The following is a 22309-nucleotide window of genomic DNA, read 5'->3' on the forward strand; positions in this document are numbered from 1 at the left end:
TACCACTCATTTGTATCTTTAATTTGTACCAATATGAAATTTGTTTGTAATACTTGATGGGATTGACAGAAACTTATTTATTTTTAGTTACAGATAGGTAGCCGTGTTGGTCTGCCATAGTCAAAACAAAAAAAAATTTTTTTCCTTCCAGTAGCACCTTAAAGACCAACTAAGTTAGTTCTTGGTATGAGCTTTCGTGTGCATGCACACTTCTTCAGATACACTGAAGATGTGTATCTGAAGAAGTGTGCATGCACACGAAAGCTCATACCAAGAACTAACTTAGTTGGTCTTTAAGGTGCTACTGGAAGGAATTTTTTTTTTGTTTTTATTTATTTTTGTTAAGTCTGATTAATTGGGTGTGATTGGATTGCTCTTATCACCCAGGTGTCCCAGATGTAGGAAATGGCGTTTCTGTGCGCTCTGGCAATTGTCACGGTGTCTTCTTGCGCCAGAAGTGGCTTAGTCCTGCTGGCCACATGACCCAGAAAGCTGTCTGTGCACAAACGCCGGCTCCCTTGGCCTGAAAGCGAGATGAGCGCCACAACCCCATAGTCACCTTTGACTGGACTATGGGTCCTTTACCTTTCCTTTTCCCGGACGTAGGGCCATTTAGTGTCATCTGTCATTGCAACACAGGGAGCTACAGTAGTCATGATGGTGGGAATAAGAAGCCCTGCTAAAAGCGCACAGTGATCAATATACTATTGGTGTTCCCATAGAAATTCCACCATAAATACAAAGCCAATCTGAGGTTCCTTATGCAGGACATTCGGAAGGGAGCCAAAGTAGTTTTTTGACAGAACTGGCAAACTTCAAATATCAATTTGTGGTATTCCTATTTGGAATAAAGGAGGGAAGTCATTTGCTTAGGGCATTATTAAAATTGATCAGAAAAACCTGCATTTGAAACAAGTTTCTGTTGTTGTTTCTAGTAGGAAATTGCTTTCCTTTCCATTCTGAAAGTTCAGTGTAACTTAAAGTTTTCAAACTCCTAACTTAACAGATGCAATTCCAATAAAAGATGATCAACTCACCTTCTCTTATTATCTGGGAGCATTCTTCATAAAAACGTCCCAGCTCTGGTCTAACCTAATTCTCGTCTTTGTTCTTATAACTGTTCTCCCAAACAACTTATTCTTTGGGGTTTATTCTGCACCAGGTAAACTAAGAGTAGCAATGCATCTAGACTTTTTTGTCTTCTTTCAGTTTAGGTAACTCACCAACATAATAAGTACGGAATTTGTGAAAGTTGTTTCTGATGAGACCGGTTGCATTCTGTGAACATTTCTGATGTGCTGGAAATAATTTCACTTTAAAAACAGGAACCCTTCTTTCAAGTGAGCCGCTTGCTGGAAGTTTAGTTAATTATACTGAGCTTATCATGTGGAGAAGAAAATGTTTAATGTCATTTGGAGATGTGCTTCACAGCTGTAGTGATTCAGAAGAGACTTGATCTTCTTGGCACCCGCTGTATCCATCAAGCCACCACAAGTTTGATGGCCTGTTAAAAGGAAATAAAAAAAGAGGATCAGATCCAATTTTTTCAGTGCAAATGGAAGAAAAATGAGTGTGACCTCAGGCTCAGGATTGCGATACTGGCTGCCCTCTACCTATTGGGGGCCTGCATCTTCCATCAAAGGGACTGAAAGATGGTACATCTCAGGCAAATGGAAGCTTTGTCCGCACAGACTCCCAAGTCCCCATGGGTGCTGGCCGTTTCCCCATCACCACCTCTCCTGACCTTTCATGCATTGAATATGAATTGAGATTCCAACAAAGATTCTTCCTGCTCAGTAAGATACCCTGATTGCACAGAGGTGACATGGCTGGGGGCAGCATGTATTTCTGTGCAGTTTGAGCCCTCATAGGTTCTTCAGCACAACCAAAAAGGACATGTACATGAAATTACCCACTTCAGACAAGTAATCCACATTGTGGGTCCACTGCCAAGTGCTGATTCTGGTCTTCACCATGCAGAAGATGTTACTGTGGACAATCAGTGTTTGAATGAGATCTAATGCTTCCAGGCATCTGAGTTTCTTTGTTTAAATCAGTACTGAGCGTTGCAGAGTCTGCATAATGTAATTGACATAAAATCTTAACTGGTAACCCCCCCATCCCCATTTGTATTTACTCCAGCCACCATTGCCAATTGGCAGAGGAAATAACGAGTTGTAGTTCACAAACATCTGGAGGACATCTGGCCCCCTAAGAAATTTTGCTAGACTTACCACATTTGCTTTCCTTAAAATTCCTTGAATATTTCTCCTGAGCAGAAACCTCCAAATCTGCCTTGCAGTTTCACTCCAGATAAAATTCAGTAGCAACTCTAGTCCCAGGTCTCATTGATTCTGCCCACTGCCCAAGGAGTGTCTTCACAATGACTCCTAACAAGGGAACCAGTGCTGGTGAGAAGCAGTGGTGCTCTCAGGGCAAGACAAAAGTCCAGGACCTGACCCAGTGGAATGAGCAGGAGGACCACCAAACAAAGTAAGGCTGGCTTATTATGTTTTGAATCAGTGCATATTTCCATCTGAAATGGAGACCGACATAAGAGCAGTGTGTGAAATTCCCTGACTGCAACCATTGGCGAGAGGTGGATGACCCCCCCCCCAATTGACTGGCACCATGCATTAAAGCTGTCTCTGTATTACAGGCAGTGATGTGCAGACCCCTGCCCAACTGAGAAATTTGATAGTTCGCTCAAAACTCCCCCCCCCCAAAAAAAATTACTCCGATGTTTCTTCTAAGAGGAAACTTGCACATCAGCCTTGAAATTTCTCTATGGGCAATATGCAGTGGCAGCTTGAGTCTCAGATTTGTGGGTTGTCATCTTCATCTCTTGGGTGAGAATACTGAGCATTGCAACTATTTTAGCCTTGCTAGCAGGACATGGGGATATTAATTTTCTGTAGGGAAGGGTTGTAATTACACTCCTATGGAGGAGGGTAATAATTCTTGAGTGCGACAAGCAAAAACTCTTGCAAGGAAGGCATTCTGTAAAAGCTATAGGAGGCTAGTTGATGTGATTTGCCTAGGCATGAAACATCCCACGTTGTAGCACAAGTATTCTGGATAATTTGTCTTGGTATTAAAAGGGAAGAATCATGGCTTGTGATTAAAAAGAGAAAAGCAAACCCTCGGTGGGGTTTTTTAATGTGATGTTATGGCATTATATTAACTAGCAGAGTTTTACTGAGATAGCAGTCCTAGATAGTGTGAAAATGCTTTGTTTCATAGAACCCCCAAAAGCAGTTGTGTGAGATGAAATGCATAAAAACAGTTTATGGTGCCCAGGGGAGGACATCTACATTTACAATTACCTCCTATCTTCACATTCACAATGGCACTCCAACTGCCACTGTTGCAGGAGAAGGCAACTGAAAGCCAGGAAGCTGGAAGTCATGGCATCTATGGACCTGTTTCAGCTAATATATGGTCTGACAAGTGTGACAAGTCATAACCTCAATCTGGTGCTTCCTATGGGATAGGATGAGAGTGATCTGAGGTGACGCCATTCCTCCGATGTTCCCTTGTGAACAGTTTAACCAAAGATCTGGTCAAGTCTGCATCCACAGTGATAACCAACTTCATGGGGGTTACCTCCATCCTGTAGGTCAATCTTAGGTCACCAGGGTGTCTAGTTTGGCCTGCAAGGCCATTTCCCCCAAACCACACCAGGGCACCCATCAGCTGCCATCACTGGTACAAGCAATGCCCGTGAAGAGGACAAAGGACTCAAGCAATACAGTGATCCACCTGCCTTAAAGAGTGTGGAGCATCTTCAAAGAGCACTTGTGCCAAGGGCTTTAAGGCAGTCCCTGTGCAGAGTCCTTGCAGAGGCTCAGACAGGAGTGCAGGGTCTCTATTAAAGTGCTTGGCAAAAGTGCTATTTGAAGCAGCCTCTTCTCCCTTTAAACACTGCCAAGTGATGCTAAATGGAGGGGGCACTGCTTCAAAGAGTGCTTTTGCAAAAGCCTGTCAGGTAGCACCCAACCCCCACCCTACATAAGATAATGTGGGGGCTATCTTAAAGCCCTTTGCAAACAGCAAAAGGTCTTTGAGGCTGTTGCTGGTTCTCAAGCACCTGACACCCAGCTGGCTATCTGATATTCCACACAAGGGATTTTGAGAGGTTCACGTGGCCACCCCTCTATCAAATCCCCCCCCCCTCTGGTGAGGCTGATCCTGATAAGGATCTGACCCATGGTGCCAAAAACGGTTCCCTGCCCTTGGTTTATGAGGATGTTTTAGTCTCGAAAAAGATGCTTCTAGTGCAATAGGAATGACAAATAATTGTGTTCATACTTTCCATGCCTTAAATCACAGGAGTTGTTGCCCAATTAAATGTTTGATCAGACAAGAACATCAGCATACTGCCCTGGGTCTTGTGACTCATAAGCTCCAGTTCTGTGAAGAAATAAAAAAATAAGGAATAAAATGCCATCTCAGCCATATGATTTGTTTATTGAAACCGGGAGGTCACGTTCAGCTGCTGCCTTTTAAAATTCATGGTCATTAACTTAATTTGGGCGCTCAGATTTACAGAGCTCAGATAACCCAACTTTGGTGCTGAAGCTCACTTACACTGTGGATAGCAGCAAAACACCATTGCTCTCTTATTTTGTGCTATCCACTGCATAATCTGACAGGTGTTAATTACAATTTAAAACTCAGCTGATTTGTCTGCTCCATATTGAAAATAGAACAAAGATCTCCAATATTCATGTTTAAAGATGAACGTGCTGCCTGCTAGTGAAAATACCTAGTCATTAGTCATTTTGTGCTTGGGGATTTATTAGTCATGGTGCTGTTTCTAATTAGTTGGAAATAATAATTAGGACAGTTTCCCCCCCTTGCCTAGTACAACTTCCACTTGAGTATGAAATATTGTCTGTTTTTATCATAAGACTCTGGCTGGAACTAGATATTGTCGCAAACACACAGCTGGTGCCGAAAACCATAACAGCTCCATGCTTTGTTTTTCCCCTTTCTCTCTCGTATTGCGTAGTTGGGAAAATCAATACGCAGTGTGATGTCATCAGACTGTGAGTTCTGCAAATGAAAGCAGGGGGAGAGAAATCACAGCCTGAGTACATCGCATCCTGTGTTGAGCAGTCCTAGTCATATGGGGAACAGAGAAAAAGGAGACCTGGAGCAGTTATTTCCATTGCCTTGTGCAAAAGCATGAATTCTAGAGTGGAGGGATCAAGCGAGCTAATCCAAACCTTCCATCACCAAGGAGATTTTGCTGCCTCCACTAACCAACCTTTTGGCCCCTGAAATTTGTTTACTGGCCCATCCTACACTCTGCACTGTATGATATGTTCGTTCAACTCTGTGCTGTATAGGCATGGGATAAATAACAAAATAGGGATGCGGGTGGCGCTGTGGGTTAAACCACAGAGCCTGGGACTTGCCGATCAGAAGGTCGGCGGTTTGAATCCCCATGATGGGGTGAGCTCCCGTTGCTCAGTCCCTGTTCCTGCCAACCTAGCAGTTCCAAAGCACGTCAAAGTGCAAGTAGATGAATAGGTACCGCTCTAGCGGGAAGGTAAACAGCGTTTCCGTGCGCTGCTCTGGTTTGCCAGAAGCGGCTTAGTCATGCTGGCCACATGACCCGGAAGCTGTATGCCGGCTCCCTCGACCAATAAAGCGAGATGAGCGCCGCAACCCCAGAGTCAGTCACGACTGGACCTAATGGTCAGGGGTCCCTTTACCTTTACCTAAATAACAAAATATAAGAGCATATTTCTCTCTCTCTCTCTCTCACACACACACACACACACACACACGTAGTTGGCATCCATATGTCCCAGGAGACAATGAGAAAATATTTTAAAGGGGAAGAAAACTAATTTTAAAACACTTTGAACAATTACATGTAAACAATAGAGGGAATTAAAATGAGATAGGAAATCATCCTACTCAGCCTAGTTCAAACTGTTTCTCTACATAAGCTAATGCTTAGCAGCTAATCCATACCAGTTTTATTTTAATAAATTAATTCTACTCTCCCACCTCAAGCTTTTGGCCAGCCAGAAGAATACTGCTTCTGTTTCACTTTCTCATAATTTATTTGGGTTTCCTCACCCCCCCTTCAACCTTTCAATTTCATTCCCACCCTTAAGTATCAGGTTCTTGGACTGAACGTTTGGCCCTGCTGTGAGTAGTATTCTCTGAGGAAAAGCAATCGTTCTACAGCGTAGGAAACCCCCCCCCCCAGTTGACATAACAGTTAGATTCCTTCACATCTTGTGCTTGTGATAGTGTCTCATTCCAGGCTCAGACAGCGCTAAACCAGTCTGTATCAAAGTCTTCTTATATAGGCGTTTTGCAATTTACTTAACTTGTGCTGTCTCCCTCAGCATGGAGTTAATGCAGCTTAAAAGTCCAGCTTCTTGCTACCAAAAGTTAATATACAATGGCTCATTAAGAAGGAGCATCACTGACAATGTAACCTGAGAGCAAACTGTAATAAAGATATCCCAGAGGGCAACGTGTGGTTAATAGTCTGGCTAGGAGCGAAACCACTATAAACGTGTGTTTCTTTGGGGAGAATAATAAGCAGGAAACTTCTTTAATTTATGCCATGAATTTGTAAACATTTGACTGCTTCAAGTACCTGTGGCAAGAGTCAACATTTATACGGATTGGGGGGGGGGATATTTGTTTATTCAGGCATAAAAATTCTCAAAATGAATACTTACTAATTGCTCAAGCCCAGATTTGAATAGTGGAATTACAGTAGTACCTCAGGTTAAGTACTTAATTCGTTCCAGAGGTCCGTACTTAACCTGAAACTGTTCTTAACCTGAAGCACCACTTTAGCTAATGGGGCTTCCTGCTGCTGCCGCGCCACCGGAGCACGATTTCTGTTCTCATCCTGAAGCAAAGTTCTTAACCTGAAGCACTATTTCTGGGTTAATGGAGTCTTTAACCTGAAGCGTATGTAACCTGAAGCGTATGTAACCTGAGGTACCACTGTACTACTACTTGGGTTGATTACATGATACAGCTAATACTAGCATTTAACTCTAGTCTGGGCATCCAGATCAGGTGTGTGTGTGTGTGCGCACGAAAAAAACTGAGGACCCTGACATGTGGAGTTGTTTCCTAAAGCAGTTGGAGGATGAGACCATCACAGAGGTTTATTAGAATAACATGTAGATGAGGATTAGGGCATGAAGCTTTTCTATTAATTCTCCTCCTAACCTCGGTATACTGTAGTCTGCTTCACTGAACTCGGTTATCAATTATTCATTTGCTACTTTTTTCCATATCTGATTAGCATGCCTTGAATTATTCTAAGGAAAAGCATATTTGAAAACCTCTTTGTTCACTAACTCAGCATAATAGGACACTAAGTTAAAAGGAAACAAAATCTCAAATGTGAAGCACACAATTGGCTTCTAGAAAATGCTACCCATGGATAACATGCCCAGTTCATGTGACCAACTAAGTACAGTGAAGGGTGAGAGGGGGGTTCCAACCCGGACGTCCAGTACAGTAGAACCAGTGTGGTGTAGTGGTTAAGAGCGATAGACTCGTAATCTGGTGAACCGGGTTCGTGTCTCCGCTCCTCCACATGCAGCTGCTGGGTGAACTTGGGCTAGTCACACTTCTCTGAAGTCTCTCAGCCCCACTCACCTCACAGAGTGTTTGTTGTGGTGGAGGAAGGGAAAGGAGAATGTTAGCCGCTTTGAGTCTCCTTCGGGTAGTGATAAAGCGGGATATCAAATACAAACTCTTCTTCTACTACTACAGTGGTACCTCGGGTTAAGAACTTAATTCGTTCCAGAAGTCCATTCTTAACCTGAAACTGTTCTTAACCTGAATCACCACTTTAGCTAATGGGGCCTCCTGCTGCTGCCATGCCGCCGGAGCACGATTTCTGTTCTCATCCTGAAGCAAAGTTCTTAACCTGAAGCACTATTTCTGGGTTAGCGGAGTCTGTATCCTGAAGCGTATGTAACCTGAGGTACCACTGTACTTACAAACGCCTCAGGTTACAAACGCTTCAGGTTACAAACTCCGCTAACCTGGAAGAGTTACCTCAAGCTGAGAATTTTGCCCCAGGATGAGAACGGAAATCGTGTGCCTGCGGTACAGCGGCAGCAAGAGGCCCCATTAGCGAAAGCACGCCTCTAGTTAAGAACAGTTTCAGGTTAAGAATGCACCTCCAGAACAAATTAAGTTCATAACTAGAGGTACCATTGTAATTTGTCTGGCAAAGCAGTGTTCCCAGTCATGCTGACAGAGACTGCACACTGCTTGTATGTGCTTAGGCCTTTCCAGATGAGCCAACGAATGTGCGCAGGCAATGCTGTCATTGTGATCCAACTTCCTTGTCCTCTGTGCATTCACTGTGCAGTGGTACCTTGGTTCTCAAACGCCTTGGTTTCCAAACGCCGAAAACCTGGAAGTGAGTGTTCCAGTTTTTGAACGTTTTTTGGAAGCCGAACATCCAATGCGGCTGTCAGCTATTATTTCCGGGGCGCCTGCACCAATCAGAAGCTGCGCCTTGATTTTCAAACATTTTGGAAGTCAAACGTTATTCCGGAATGGATTAAGTTTGGGGCTTTTGTTTTTGCTATTTATTTTGCGTTTTTGTTTTTGAGGCTTTTTCAGTTAATTTGCTTTTGTGACTGTGTGGAACCCAGTTCAGCTACAATGACTATCATCAGTGCAGGCTATCTCTAGGCAGATGTGAGGATCGTGGGGTCTCAAAAACTGTGGTTGCTGGCTGTGAAACTCACTACATCTCTGTGGCAGCTTGCAGCAGGAGGCCTGATCCCTGCTGTGCTGCACTGGCACAACTGCGAGTATCTAACGGATGGGAAAACAGGGGTCAGCCTGGCAGGGATCAGGTGACACAAGGAACAAATAAGGTCCCATCTGGCCCTATGAAGCTGACTCCTCCATCTGACTAATGTGTCTCAGGTGCAGACTAAACTGCTCTCACGTAACAGTATATCCCTGATTACCAGCCTGTTCACTGTCTACCAAACCATTAGCTCGCTTTCAGGCCACCAGCACTGTCAGCATAGACTGAGGCTGCATTTCTCGGATTATCAGATGCTGGCCACAAACCACTGGGCATGGCTACTAGAGGTGTGCAGAAGATTCCTGAAAATCCAGGATAACAAGCCAAGGTGGACTGCCTCAGCTTGATTTGGGGCTGTGGGTTAAACCACAGAGCCTAGGACTTGCCGATCAGAAGGTCGGTGGTTCGAATCCCTGCGACGCGGTGAGCTCCCGTTGCTGGGTCCCTGCTCCTGCCAACCTAGCAGTTCCAAAGCACATCAAAGTGCAAGTAGATAAATAGGTACCACACCAGCAGGAAGGTAAACGTCGTTTCCATGTGCTGCTCTGGTTTGCCAGAAGCGGCTTAGTCATGCTGGCCACATGACCCGGAAGCTCCCTTGGCCAATAAAGCGAGATGAGCGCCGCAACCCCAGAGTTGGTCACGACTGGACCTAATGGTCAGGGGTCCCTTTACCTTTGCAAGGCAAGCACAAATCAAAACAAGAAACCCCTGTGAGCTTTGTGGCCACCCGCAATCCAGACACTTTTGTAAAAGGCTGCAGACAAGCATTTGTAAACCCAAATCTTGGTTCTTAAGCTTAACCATTAAAGCTTCCACGTGGGGGAGTAGCAACTTTGCCAAACAGGAGCACCCATCTTTAGCATAAGGAAAACACCAGGGTCAGAAGACAGGTATAGTTTGCAATCAAAGGGAATGGTATTCCCAGCCATGCTTCTGCAGTCCTTTAACTGGAGATACCAGGGATTGAACCCAGGCTTGCTGTATATGAAGCATGTGCACTGCTTAGGGGCGTAGGAAGGGGGTATGTGTGGGGGGTGCGGTCCTCCCCGGGTGTCATCCTTGAGGGGGGTGACAAAATGTCACACCGTGGGGGGCTGCACTTACTGCGGGGCCTGGCCTGCAGCGTGCCTGAGCCACGCGTCTCTCCTGCGAGTGGCACAGTGGCTCAGGGCTCCGCTCTACCTGAAATGGCAGTGTGGGGCTTGTATCCACCAGATGAACTCCGTGGGCAGCTCATCATGCCAGCCCCCTGGGCAGATTGCTGTGCTGCCCCCCATTGGTGGATCTCCGTGTCGCCCCTATGTGGATCTCAATGGCGCCCCCATGCACAGATTACTGCAGTGCCCCCTTTGTGGCACACCCATGCTCTGGTCACTGCGGCACCCCTGAGGGCGGCTCGCCATTCCCTCGCCACTCCTGGTACCACAGCAGCTAGCTATGCCCCTGGCTCTGCTAATGAACTATGGCCACATAGTGCTGCTGGTTTTATTATAGATAATAATATGTTGAATATTTATTGGAAAAAGGATAGGGAGATGTGACTGAGCCCTTGCTCTTCTCACCTCAGATATAATACTGGTTTCAAATGATTAAGTGATCTAGGTTAATACAGTATTTTGTGTTCCCTGGAAAGCAGATCACATGCAATCAATATTGCTAGCTTCATCTTTAGTTTAAGCCTCCCACTCCGGGTGCCAGAGCAGCCCCTGGCTCTGCTAATGAACTATGGCCACAACCCACAAAGCACTGCAGTGGCAGCACTGTGTGTGTGTTGTCCCCTACAGGAAGGAGAGTGGGCCAGCTTTGCTGATTGGCTCCTCCTGGCACGACTCATTCCCCATCCCGCCCTTCACTTGCCAGAGCAGGAATCTAAAAGATACTCCTGCATTTGGTTTTTTTTGGCCATTTAAAATCGAGGGTCTGTTTCTACCGGCGTTCAAAACATTAAGCATAAATTGGCACTCGCTGAAGCATCCTCGAGGCATAGACGTGTGCAGCAGACAATGAAGGCCTGTTTCTAAATGACTAGTTGGAGGATTAGCTCCCCGCCACCCCCGCCCCAGTAATGCAGAATGCTGATTTTGTGGCTATAGTGATGAGATTTACTAATATGCATTTGTCATTAATTCAATCATACTCATTATCTCGTTCGTTCAAAGGAACAGCAGAGAGACTCTCAAAAGCCTTGTGGGTGGTTCAAAATCCCCCTGGTGAACCTGCATCCAAGAGTGCCCTACTTTTGCTCAAGATATGGCACAGGCACCCTCCTCATTTAGACTTCACATACTTTTTTTATTATTATTAATTTGCAGTCTACACAGCAGTCATATTCTGAAGCTGAACTTTCCCGGCAATGATTATCCCTTATTCATTCAATTACAAAGAGTTTTATGTGGGCAGCTCACCATTCCCTGTGTTCCAGAAATGGAACTGCAGACAGGATCACGTTTTAAATGAGGGGTCTCACCATGGAAAGGGAGAACAGACCTGGCCTTCAGTCCTAACCACCTTTACCTGGGAGTAAATCCCACTGAATCCAATAGGAGTTACTTTGGAGCAGCTCTTAGAGCAGCCACCCAACATATACTGCTTTACATGGCTTTGTGTAAATAAATGCTTACCATTCATCCCCATGGGGGATGGATAAATCACTAAGGAACAGGTGATGAGGGTTAGAAAAAGAAGAAAATTACCTGCTCACCATCTCATTGATTACTGGGGATATTGCTATTGTAAAGGGTGGAGCAAAGGACATGATCAGGCATGCTAGTACTTTTGTGTGGGGTGAATGGGGTCTGGAGAAGTCAGAAGTCTGTATTCCAGCCTTCTCTTTCTCAACAAATTAGCAACAGCAGCAGCACACACTATAACAATAATAAATATAAGGTGTACAAGTATGTAAAGCATCAGATCCCCATCTCAGTAATCCGTGCAATCACTTTGCAATTTATATTTATACATGCCTACATGATTCTCAGTGCTATGTAGCATCACTCAGGTAGTTAGAAGGCAAGTTATTTTCACACTTTCAAAAACAGAACTGCCAGCAACACATTTGGTCATTACACTGTCTATCTCCTATTATTTTTATTTTACTTAAAAACAGCTTAATAGTTTAGAAAACTCTGAACATCTTGTTTTCCATTAGTTTGTTAGTGTTGCTTTGCCATGTAAAGTTATATTCACATCTACCTGCAGTTTCCTCCCACCCTCCTCTTTTGTCCATTTACAGAGTGGGATATGATGGGATGTAGTGGGAAATGAGGAAGGAAAGATAGTGGGATATTGGGGATGGGAGAGGGTGGGATAAGGGATAATAACAGATTGGAAAGATGTGGTGCTAAATAGAAATTGCATTCAACAATGCAGTTTGCTAATGCATCAAACAAAAAGAATAAACACTGAAAATCAAAAACATTCAAGATGTAGGGTTGACTTTACAGATTATTTCTACAGTATTGCCTTTCTTTGCATCCACTCTTCATATAATGTTCAGGTTAGTTTTCTAGCTCTCTGTTAATCCTTTAAAAAGACATGGAAACTTAATTTATTTTGTGGAAGTGCAATTCTACCCAAATAAAAACCATTGTATGAATAAAATACTACTCCCACAGTTAGTGAATCCATAATAATATTCCTTTTGGAAAGTCAAACACCCTGATCCAGCCATCAGTTCAAGAAATGAATGAATGAATGAAACTTTATTTGCGTCAGCCATCGGCCATAGCAATAAAACAACAATACAATATACAAAGAATAGAAATAAAAAGTCAATTATATAAAATACATTTTAGGGTTTTGAATCAATAGTCAAATAGTGGATCTTATTCTGATTGCCCCAGCTATAAACCTTGCAGCCTTTGCTACCACCTGCTCATCTTGATCAGCCAACAGAAAGGACACTGTGGCAGTGGCTGGGTGACCCAGAATGGACAATAAAAGAGGGGTGATAACCTCATTCCCTCAGGTCTTTATAAAGAGTGCAAGCCAGAAGGACATGCGCCACTGATTTGGTACTGCCATCTCCACAGGGATGTAAACGTTTTCCATGTGGAATCTGTTGGAATCGTCCCTCAAGTACAGCCGAGGTCAATACATTCAATCTTGCGAGAGTAAAAGTGTGTCTATATTTTAGACGCCATCAATCCAAGATATGGGAACCTGCACAGAACTGCCTTAGAATAATAGAATTTTTGAACTGGAAGGGAGTTCGAAGGTCACCTATTTATTTGTTTAATTTATTTATATGCTACTTTATACTTAAGACATTCTTTAAAGGATCCAACCCTTTACTCAATGAAGGATCTACAATGCAGGATGCAATTGCAGTACAGTGGCCCTGATCTCTTCTTGGGTCACTCATTTCGGTGGAGGAAGCAGATCCATGTCATCCATTGGTAAAGGTTGTACTATTTTGTAACAGACTTACACAGAGAGAGAGATTTCTGGATTGGGCAGTACTCTGTTGAAACTAAGCAGCAATAATATATGTTTACAAAATATTAGGATCCCCCCCCCCCCGAAATAACTGTGCTTAACTTAGGTTTATAATGGTTTTCTTTCCATTCTATATGTGCATTCCGCGCATTAATTAATGCTCACCATTGTCTGCCTGTCAAGATATGCTCATCACTGCTATGGTTACCACTTTCAGTTTGGGTGCACTTTGTTTGACTTCAAGCCTCCAGCAATTGCTTGAAAATTTATTGGAATGAGTAATGGAGATTGCAAACTTTAGCACTGGAGGAATATTTAAAGTCCGCACTCATTTGATTCAAATAGAGAGAAAATTACTTCTAGGCATTCTTTGACCTTTGAGGGGATCATCTGAATGAATTTGCAGACACGCTCAAGCTGTTGCCCATTTTTTCCCCCTTGCGTGTATTTGCAAAACAGCAGTTTATACTTTATCCAACTGAAGGGTAAGTAATAAATGGACATGCAATTGTTTTCACTCTGCAGCTCCTTCCTTTTTTCCATCTTGATAAGAATATGCAGACAATAATTCAACAGAATTATATTGAGTCTAGCAGTAATGTATTTGTGAACAACTAATTTACTTGCTAACTGTCTTCATTTGGGGACATCATAATAATGTCCAAGATTCAACGATAAGCATGTGCATGCCAAGAGGGGTGTTTGATTTGTTTTCATTGAATGCTAAACTAATCCCCACCACCATCCATATTGTTGTTGTTAAGTCGTTTAGTCGTGTCCAACTCTTCGTGACCCCATGGACCAGAGCACGCCAGGCACTCCTGTCTTCCACTGCCTCCCGCAGTTTGGTCAGACTCATGCTGGTAGCTTCGAGAACACTATCCAGCCATCTCGTCCTCTGTCGTCCCCTTCTCCTTGTGCCCTCCATCTTTCCCAACATCAGGGTCTTTTCCAGAGAGTCTTCTCTTCTCATGAGGTAGCCAAAGTATTGGAGCCTCAGCTTCAGGATCTGTCCTTCCAGTGAGCATTCAGGGCTGATTTCCTTCAGAATGGATAGATTTGATCTTCTTGCAGTCCATGGGACTCTCAAGAGTCTCCTCCAGCACCATAATTCAAAAGCATCAATTCTTTGGCGATCAGTCTTCTTTATGGTCCAGCTCTCACTTCCATACATCACTATTTGGAAAACCATAGCTTTAACTATACGGACCTTTGTTGGCAAGGTGATGTCTCTGCTTTTTACGAGACTGTCTAGGTTTGTCATTGCTTTTCTCCCAAGAAGCAGGCGTCTTTTAATTTCGTGGCTGCTGTCACCATCTGCAGTGATCATGGAGCCCAAGAAAGTAAAATCTCACCACCCATATAGCCAACTACTTTTGAATGCCACCCCCATTTCAAAAGCAGTTTACCATTTGGAGTAAGAGGACAGCTGTTTAAGAAACAGAAATCCACAACTCTGTTGGAAGTATGGAATTATCTGCCTGGGTCTTTGGACCATCTCCTATGAATCCATGAAAATACTTTTTGGAAGTGAGAACTAGGCAAACTTGAACACGCAGCTAGTCTAACTTTGTACTTTCCATATGGAAGCTTCTGGCTTGATAACGATTGCCATTGCCAGCCTGGAGAGCCATTCAGGTGATGATTTGGATCTCTGAGGGAAGAATGTGAGATAATCCTTCTAACATGATTGAATGTCCTGGAGCAATTTGAGCAAAGTGCTCAGCATGCCACAGCTTAAAATGGGGATATGCTGGAAGGCTGTGGGCTGAAGTGCAAGAAAAAAAGATGTCGCCAAATGAAGGAAACGGGCAAAATTAAATGTAGGATTTCATTCCATGAACAAAAGTGTATGCTGCCTATTATGGTACTTTGGTATAGGAAAACCTGTAATAACTTAATAACGAAATAGATTACTCAGCAGTCTGGAAAGAACAAATTTCATCCGTTGATTTTTTTTTTTTATGTACATAAAAGCTACAATTACCTTCTGATTACCATGCAACCATCTAAATTTGTTAAGAGCATTATATATACATTATCTTCATTTTTTTAAAAAAAATTGCCTTGTTTTAGTCTGTGTGATATCAAGTTTGTATTTAAAAGTGTAAAAATCTATTAGGTATAAATATTAAAAATTTGGGGATTTTTTTTTTAAATGAAGGATATGTCTCTGCATAGCAGGTGCCATATGCACCTCAATGAAGGACAGCATCTTTTACCCCTTCAATGCATATATAAAAAATGAGAATACAACTGTGTAAGAACTGATACCTGGATTTGTTTGTTTTCCTCTTTCCTCCCCATCCCACTTCCCTTTTTGTATTGCATATATTAGAATAAAACACTATTTTAAATTGTAAACCACCTTGGATGAATTAGCAGAAACATGGATCGTAAATGTAGTACATACCTTAATAGTAAGGATGTGCATTTGATTCAGATGAATCCAGAGCCCATGCAGGGTACCTCAGAAAGAGTTGTGGCTTGTCTGGGGACAAAGTGGGATCAGCAGAAGGTGGCCTGAGTTGAAGGAAATATTTTATCATATATAGAATAATACCAGGGTGGGATGATGGGGGAAGAGGGAACTCCATTGCGATTGACAGGCAAGTTTGTAATCCGGGTGAATTATGAATTATTATACCTGGAAACCAAATCCCTTTTGGCTCGTCTCATTCACAAATCAACTTTAAAAGGTATCTAGCGCAAAAGCCCCTGAGTCTCTTTAACTGCAGTTCAGTGGGTTTCTTAACTATGTGTGTCTCTGTCTTGCCTGAAGTTTTCAGACTCATTGCTCACAGAATGCTGGTGGAGATTACCCACCCCCAAACAGCAATGGCTGCCCTAACAGAAAAATACTTCCGCTATCCATTGGAAATTTGGCATGGTCCATGTCCTCAGAAGGGGTGACCTTGCCTACAAATTTCATTCAATTTTGCTTCAGAATAAAACAAATATTGTCAACATTTCCTTAAAAATAATAATTAAAATTTGAAACTACGCAACACAAAACCCCCTGAACATATTTGCCTATATTTTGGCAGGTTGTATCTACTCCTGAGGGACTAGCGTGCTTGCAAATTTTACTCACTTGTGTCAAAAGAAAATAGTTACAGATTTTTAATAAAATTATTTTAAAAAAATTCTCAGGAGTTTTAAAGGAAAACATGCATGAGTAAGCCCCATATAAATTATATTGGGAGTTGCTGTTACAGACCTGTGGTAATATCCCCCTCTAGTTCTGATAATGTCAGTAAAATGCACAGTGTTCAATTATACAACTTCACTGGGATCAAGTTGACTGATTTTTCAGGAAAATGAAGACAGTTGGGTTAGGAATGAACAGTTAAATTTATTTTTGAACCCATTTTTTTGTTTCATTGTGACCCTAACTGCTGCTATAATAATGCTTTTGCATATTTATTTTATGCAACACTGATTGTTGAATATTTCATTCTTCACACTGCTAAGTTCCATTATTTTCCCTCTCCCAACCTTTCATTGAACTACCATTAGCATGGATAAAGCAGATGATGAAGATGACGAAGACCTAACTGTGAACAAAACATGGGTGCTTGCTCCAAAGATTCACGAAGGAGATGTCACTCATATACTGAACTCTTTACTCCAAGGCTATGATAATAAACTCCGACCAGATATTGGAGGTAAGTGGTGAAGTCATACCTCATGTTGAGTCCGCTTCAGGTTGCGGTTTTTCTGGTTGTGGACTGCCGAAACCCGGAAGTACTAGAACTGGTTACTTCCGGGTTTCGGCAGTCGCGCATGCACAGAAGCGCCAAATCGCAACCCACGCCTGCGCAGATGTGCAGACGCGGGTTGTGAACGCTGCGGGTTGCGAATCTGCATCCTGCACAGATCACGTTCGCAACCCGAGTGTCCACTGTATTAAAATTTCAGTTTTAAAAGAATATATCTTGAATACGTCTTGGCAACAGCTGTTTTTGTTCTTGATGTATCTTGGCAGCATACTGGATCAGACCTCTAATTCTGGGATAATTATCACAATGTGTCTGTTTAATGTAATGTGTGTACTACCTGCTATTGGAACACTCATTATCCAAAATTTCAGTTATCCAAACAAAAATAATTATACCTAAACTTCACTACAACAACTGAGGATTCAGCTATCTGAACAGTTGGGATTTGCCCACTTTGTGTTTTGCTGGTCAGTGGCAGCCATATTGGGCCGAAACCATGAAGGGAGAAGGAGAGCTTGGACAAATCAGTCTTGTCTTTGTTTGCCTTTTGCTGGTTGACTGCAGCAGTTTCTGCAGGGCCGGGAGGGAGATACAACAAATTAGAAATGTTCCCATAGGAAATAGTGGAAACCCTCAGCGCATTATGTGAACACTTGCCTAATGAACAATTTCTTGGGAATGCATTGCGTTTGGAAAGTCGGACCTGTGTGTCTATTAAAAGCAGAGATACAATATACTGATTTTATTGTAAAGTTATTCCTGGCTTATCTACAACCCCCACAGTCCAGATAAAAAGACAAACAAATCACTAAACTCTTCCGTGCTGAAAGTTCCTCTTTTGATTGCACTTCTTTAATTGCTTAATTGATCATAGTCACATTTCTATCCTTTTTTATCCTTTTTTGCACAAAGGGTAAGCAACCTGAAGCCACACACCTACATCCCACCCCAACTGCAGCAATGAACGCTGCTTGCATATGATACCTGAAAAATAATTAAAGTCTGCTTTCAAAGTGAGGAACCACCTTTCTTATGGCACAAGGAGATAGGCTCAAATGACAACTGTTGTTCATTAGCTATTGAGGTTATCTGGAGATGACATTGATAACATTGCTACCCAAACCATTTTGTTAGATTTGGGGTGGGCTGTGAAATGTGTATTATAGTTTTTAAAGTTTACGTGTATGTCCCAGGTGGCTCCCGGGCAGAGAGAAATTCACAATTAAATGAATTATTGCTCAGGCAGACAAGGACAGGGGAGTGGGCCGGTGAAGATATTTTCTTTGAAGTTAAGTTTGAAAATACTCTGCAACATAACAATTAAGTTCTGAGTCACTGTTCTTTCATATAAGTGATTGATTTTGTGCCCAGTGTAGTGTATTGATCAAGAGTCTAGCTGAAAAGATATTAATAAACCTGAGTTGTGCTTTGGTCGGGATACAATTACGAGGGCTGAAGAAGCTAATGGATTTTCTAAACCTAACTTTGCTAAGAACATATTGAGAGGAAATAATTGGTTTTGTGTTTTCAATGTATTAATTTGTAGGCTGCATAATTAGTGGTGCATTTGATTGGTTTTACCCATTTGTTACTTTTATGCATTAATCATAATTTGGAGTATGAATGCTTGCCATCCGCTCCCTGTGCCCCAGCTTTAAAAGCTTAAAAAACCCTATCTTTCCTCCCAATGTTTTAATATGTTATTAATGTTTCCCCCCAATGTTTTAATATGTTAATAAACAATATTTTATGTCAACTAAGGTTGCAGTCCTACAGTACTTGCCTTGGAATAAGACCCATTCAATTCAGTGAGACTTCTGTGTGCATTGGGTCTGAACGTAAATAGAGGAGCAAAGTTTTACATGAGGTGTTCCACTGAAGCATGATGCTTATATTACGAATATTTTTTAATCAATAAATTACAGGTGTTTGGCCTGATCTACCCCCTCCCAAATGTGCAGAGCAGTAGGCAAGCAACTCTGTGTTTTCAGGAGGCGATGCTGATTGGCACTGAATAGTGCCAATCCTTTCTCTTCTTCCTCTGCCAACCTTCTGCAGGGCTGCTGCTGATATGCCAGCAAAACCTCTGCCTAGCTGGCTACATTATATAGCAGGGAACCCTTCCATGCACCACAAATGGGCATTCAACAGCTGTCTCCTCTATGTGCTCCTCTAATGTTCCATGTTGGAGTACATAGGGAACTCCCTTATACTATCAGCCTATTGGTCCATGTAGCCTTTTACACCCTTGTGCAAATTAATTGAAACAAACAATGTAGTTTATTCTACAAAACTCACATGTACATGTACAAAACTCACATATACCGTATGTACATTAGTAACGGATATGACCTCAGCTATTTTAAAGCAGCATTTGAACACAGCTTGGCATGGAGTCTACTAGTTTTGAACAGTCACTGTTGATTTTCGGATCCCTGTACCACACTTGAATCAACTTCTCCATAGTCGTACAGTCTACAGCACGGAGGCGACTTTTGCATATAGCCCACAAATTCTCAATGGGATTTACATCTGGGGAATTCCCTGGCCAATCAAGTACCTGTATTTGCTGCTGTCATGAATTTCTTCACCGCTTTCAATGTGTTACAGGGGGCTAGGTCCTGCTGCAATATCCCAGTATCGTCAGGATACCTCTTTTCCAGCTCTGGAATAACTCTCTTTTGTAGAACCTCAATATATTGTGGCGAGCGCATCATTCCTTCTACCGGCTGCAGGCTTCCGACACCATAATGATCAACTGACTTTTTGTGTTTGTTTTGAGTACAGGATTACGAGTCAGTTAGAAAACATGCTTTGTTTCAATTAATTTGCACAAGGGTGTATTGTGTATTCTGAGTGACACCTGTTTCTCAGGGTCCTAGGTGCATCATCATTTACCTGTTCCATTGTAACCTGGAGTTATGGGGTACTGAACCTGAGACCTTGGGCTTGCAGAGCTTGAGTTCCCATAGAATAGTCTGCTGTGGGCCTGGAGAGCAGTGGTCAACTGGATGCCAGCATGAGGTGTGGAATGGTACCCCATTGTTAAAAATGGCCAGGCATGTTGCAGTGTGCCCAGCATAGTAGCATAGCATACCACCTGAAGGCCAATACCAGGCTGTGTACAATGCCCATGAAACTGTGTGTCCACAGAAAGGGATGCATTAGGAAGACTAATGGTGTGGTCTTCTATTGATTCACAAAAAATTGCATTGCTAGACAACAAAGGAAGCACCGCATTTCACATGGAATTATGCTTACTGTTTTGTTTAGTGAGAACTACAGTAATTGAAACTGATGTCTATGTTAACAGCATTGGTCCGGTTGATCCAATTAATATGGTAAGTTTATGGTTATAATAGAACTTCCAAGGTAAGATTATTTTTTGATATCCATCTGCTTTCCAATGCCTCTCACACTATCAAGAGATAAGGTAACCTTGTGCTTTTGAAAAGTGACTATTATTTTGACTGAGATAGCTGAGACATCAAGTATTCTTTAGAAGCTACTTTTGTTATCAAGGAAAATCTAGCTGAATTAAGAGTCATAGAAGACAAAGGCAACATTTGAAATAGAACTACACCAACCTTATTCAAATGACTCCCTTTTACTTCGTATCCTCCTGACAATCTGGAAATGACTGCTTGGCAGATCAAAACTAAATTAGGCTAAAGTGGAATATGATCTAAGTATATTTAAATACCAACAGATACTGTTTAGGTACTTATGCTGTTAAAATATGCAAGGTAGGAGAACTTGCATGCTGCTGAAGGTTTAGTAAGGTAGCTTTTGACTTCCAATTTGGGACTGAGGCAGTTTTGATTGTAGGAGGGTGACCAACATTCTGATCATACTGTGATCATACTGTGTTTTAGAACCCTGATTTTCTAGGATTCTAAAATATGCAAAAGAGCACCCTCTAATTTGTGAAGGGTGATCAGAAGGGTCACTGTGATCCCACTTTACATGTTTGTTTAACACTAATATAGAATGTGTAAAGAGGGCTTTCATCCTCTTGAATTCTGATACATGCTGTCCTGAGATTCACAACTTCTGGACTAAAACGCCGATTCAAATGTTGCTATCAATCAGATTTTTCACTTCTCTGAATGTTGTAGTGCAGTTGTTGCTGTTGTTGTTTTAAAAAAATCAAAATGTATTTTAAAATGTGGATTTTGAGATATAATACTTTCAGATATGTTATTTAGATGTGAATTTTCATGAAGATTTTTTTTTAAATTGAAATTAATGCAAGAATGGAACACAAGTCATCAAATGGTGGCGTTTGTCCATCCCTAGTAATGATCTCCTCTGAGCACAGCTCTGGACAGCTTTGTGTTCTCTCTCTCTCTCTCTCTCTCTCTGTACCTTTTCAGAGCTTCTGATCTTGTAGCTACACTGACTCCCATGGCCATAGGAAGAAAACCTATGGATCATGCACAATGCCTTTGACACCCCTAAATTATTATTTAAGAGACCCTCTCAGTTAAAACCCTCAATACTGAATAGCAACCATGGCTCAGAAAGCCGTGTTTGTAGTAAACCACCCTGAGAGGAGCTATTCAGATTGAGAGAGTTTAGAAATTTTAAAATAAAGAAAGAAAAGGGTGGGGTGGGGGGAAGAAACCCTGTCACAAACTGGATTGATTTTTGTCAAGGTGTTAAGTGTCTGCCTATTTCTCTTTGCTTCAACAATCTATAGGCAGCAAACTTTTACGAGTATTCATTGAGTTTGTTTCCATGTTTTTGGCTGCGTAGTTATTCAGCAAGGTGATTGTGTTAGCATTCAGGGATTGATGCCAAACACCGTAGTTCACAGCTTACATTTTCAAAACATTCAAAATAGATGATAATTTCCAGGTAAGAGTTTTGTTTGCTAAAATATTTTGATAACTTTGCATAACACTTAGCTGTAAGTGGGAATAGTTAGTGCTAAAAGATTAATTACTTCAATAAATTACCATAAGACCTTGAAATAATTTTTAGATTCATTTTGGGTTTTTGCCAACTTTTGCACTTGGCTTGTTTTGAAAAGCTACCCCGAATATTTACCCCCAAAGCCTTCCGAGCTCTCTTTCACACCATTTTTCTAGGTCAGTTATGGTCACAATTTTGTTCTGGATTCATCGTTACTCAATATATTTTCCCTCTTGAATCATTTATTTTATGTTGTTGTTTCTCATTGTTGTCTTTTCCACAATATAATATTGTATCATTATTCAGAAGCATCTCGTTTTTAGGATTTAAAGGGGAAATGTTGTGGAAGACAGAGTCCAGGGAAAGGGACAAATTTGATGGGTGGTAGAGTGACCAGTAG

At 42.0% G+C, this 22309-nt stretch overlaps 1 protein-coding gene and 1 long non-coding RNA gene across 4 annotated transcripts in view; one reads left to right on the plus strand and one right to left on the minus strand.

Annotated features, from left to right (window-relative positions):
* GABRG1 (gamma-aminobutyric acid type A receptor subunit gamma1) overlaps positions 1 to 22309 on the plus strand; it is a 69315-nt gene that overhangs the window by 12910 nt on the left and 34096 nt on the right. For 2 of the 3 annotated variants that reach the window (XM_083630614.1, XM_083630615.1), the window contains exons 2-3: positions 16790 to 16938; positions 20266 to 20333. In XM_083630614.1, coding sequence (XP_083486740.1) covers positions 16790 to 16938; positions 20266 to 20333 — 217 coding nt within the window. Of the gene's footprint in view, positions 1 to 1756; positions 2494 to 16789; positions 16939 to 20265; positions 20334 to 22309 lie in introns of those variants that run through there. The other variant, XM_083630613.1, reaches the window with a different exon arrangement.
* On the minus strand, positions 1386 to 21038 carry LOC310770311. Its single transcript, XR_014552056.1, has 4 exons — positions 20580 to 21038; positions 15684 to 15793; positions 4312 to 4413; positions 1386 to 1504 (listed from the first exon to the last, which is right to left on the minus strand). It is a non-coding gene; the product is annotated as an uncharacterized lncRNA (long non-coding RNA).

Source organism: Podarcis filfolensis, assembly GCF_964270895.1.
Source record: "Podarcis filfolensis genome assembly, chromosome: 9".
NCBI lineage: Eukaryota > Metazoa > Chordata > Lepidosauria > Squamata > Lacertidae > Podarcis > Podarcis filfolensis.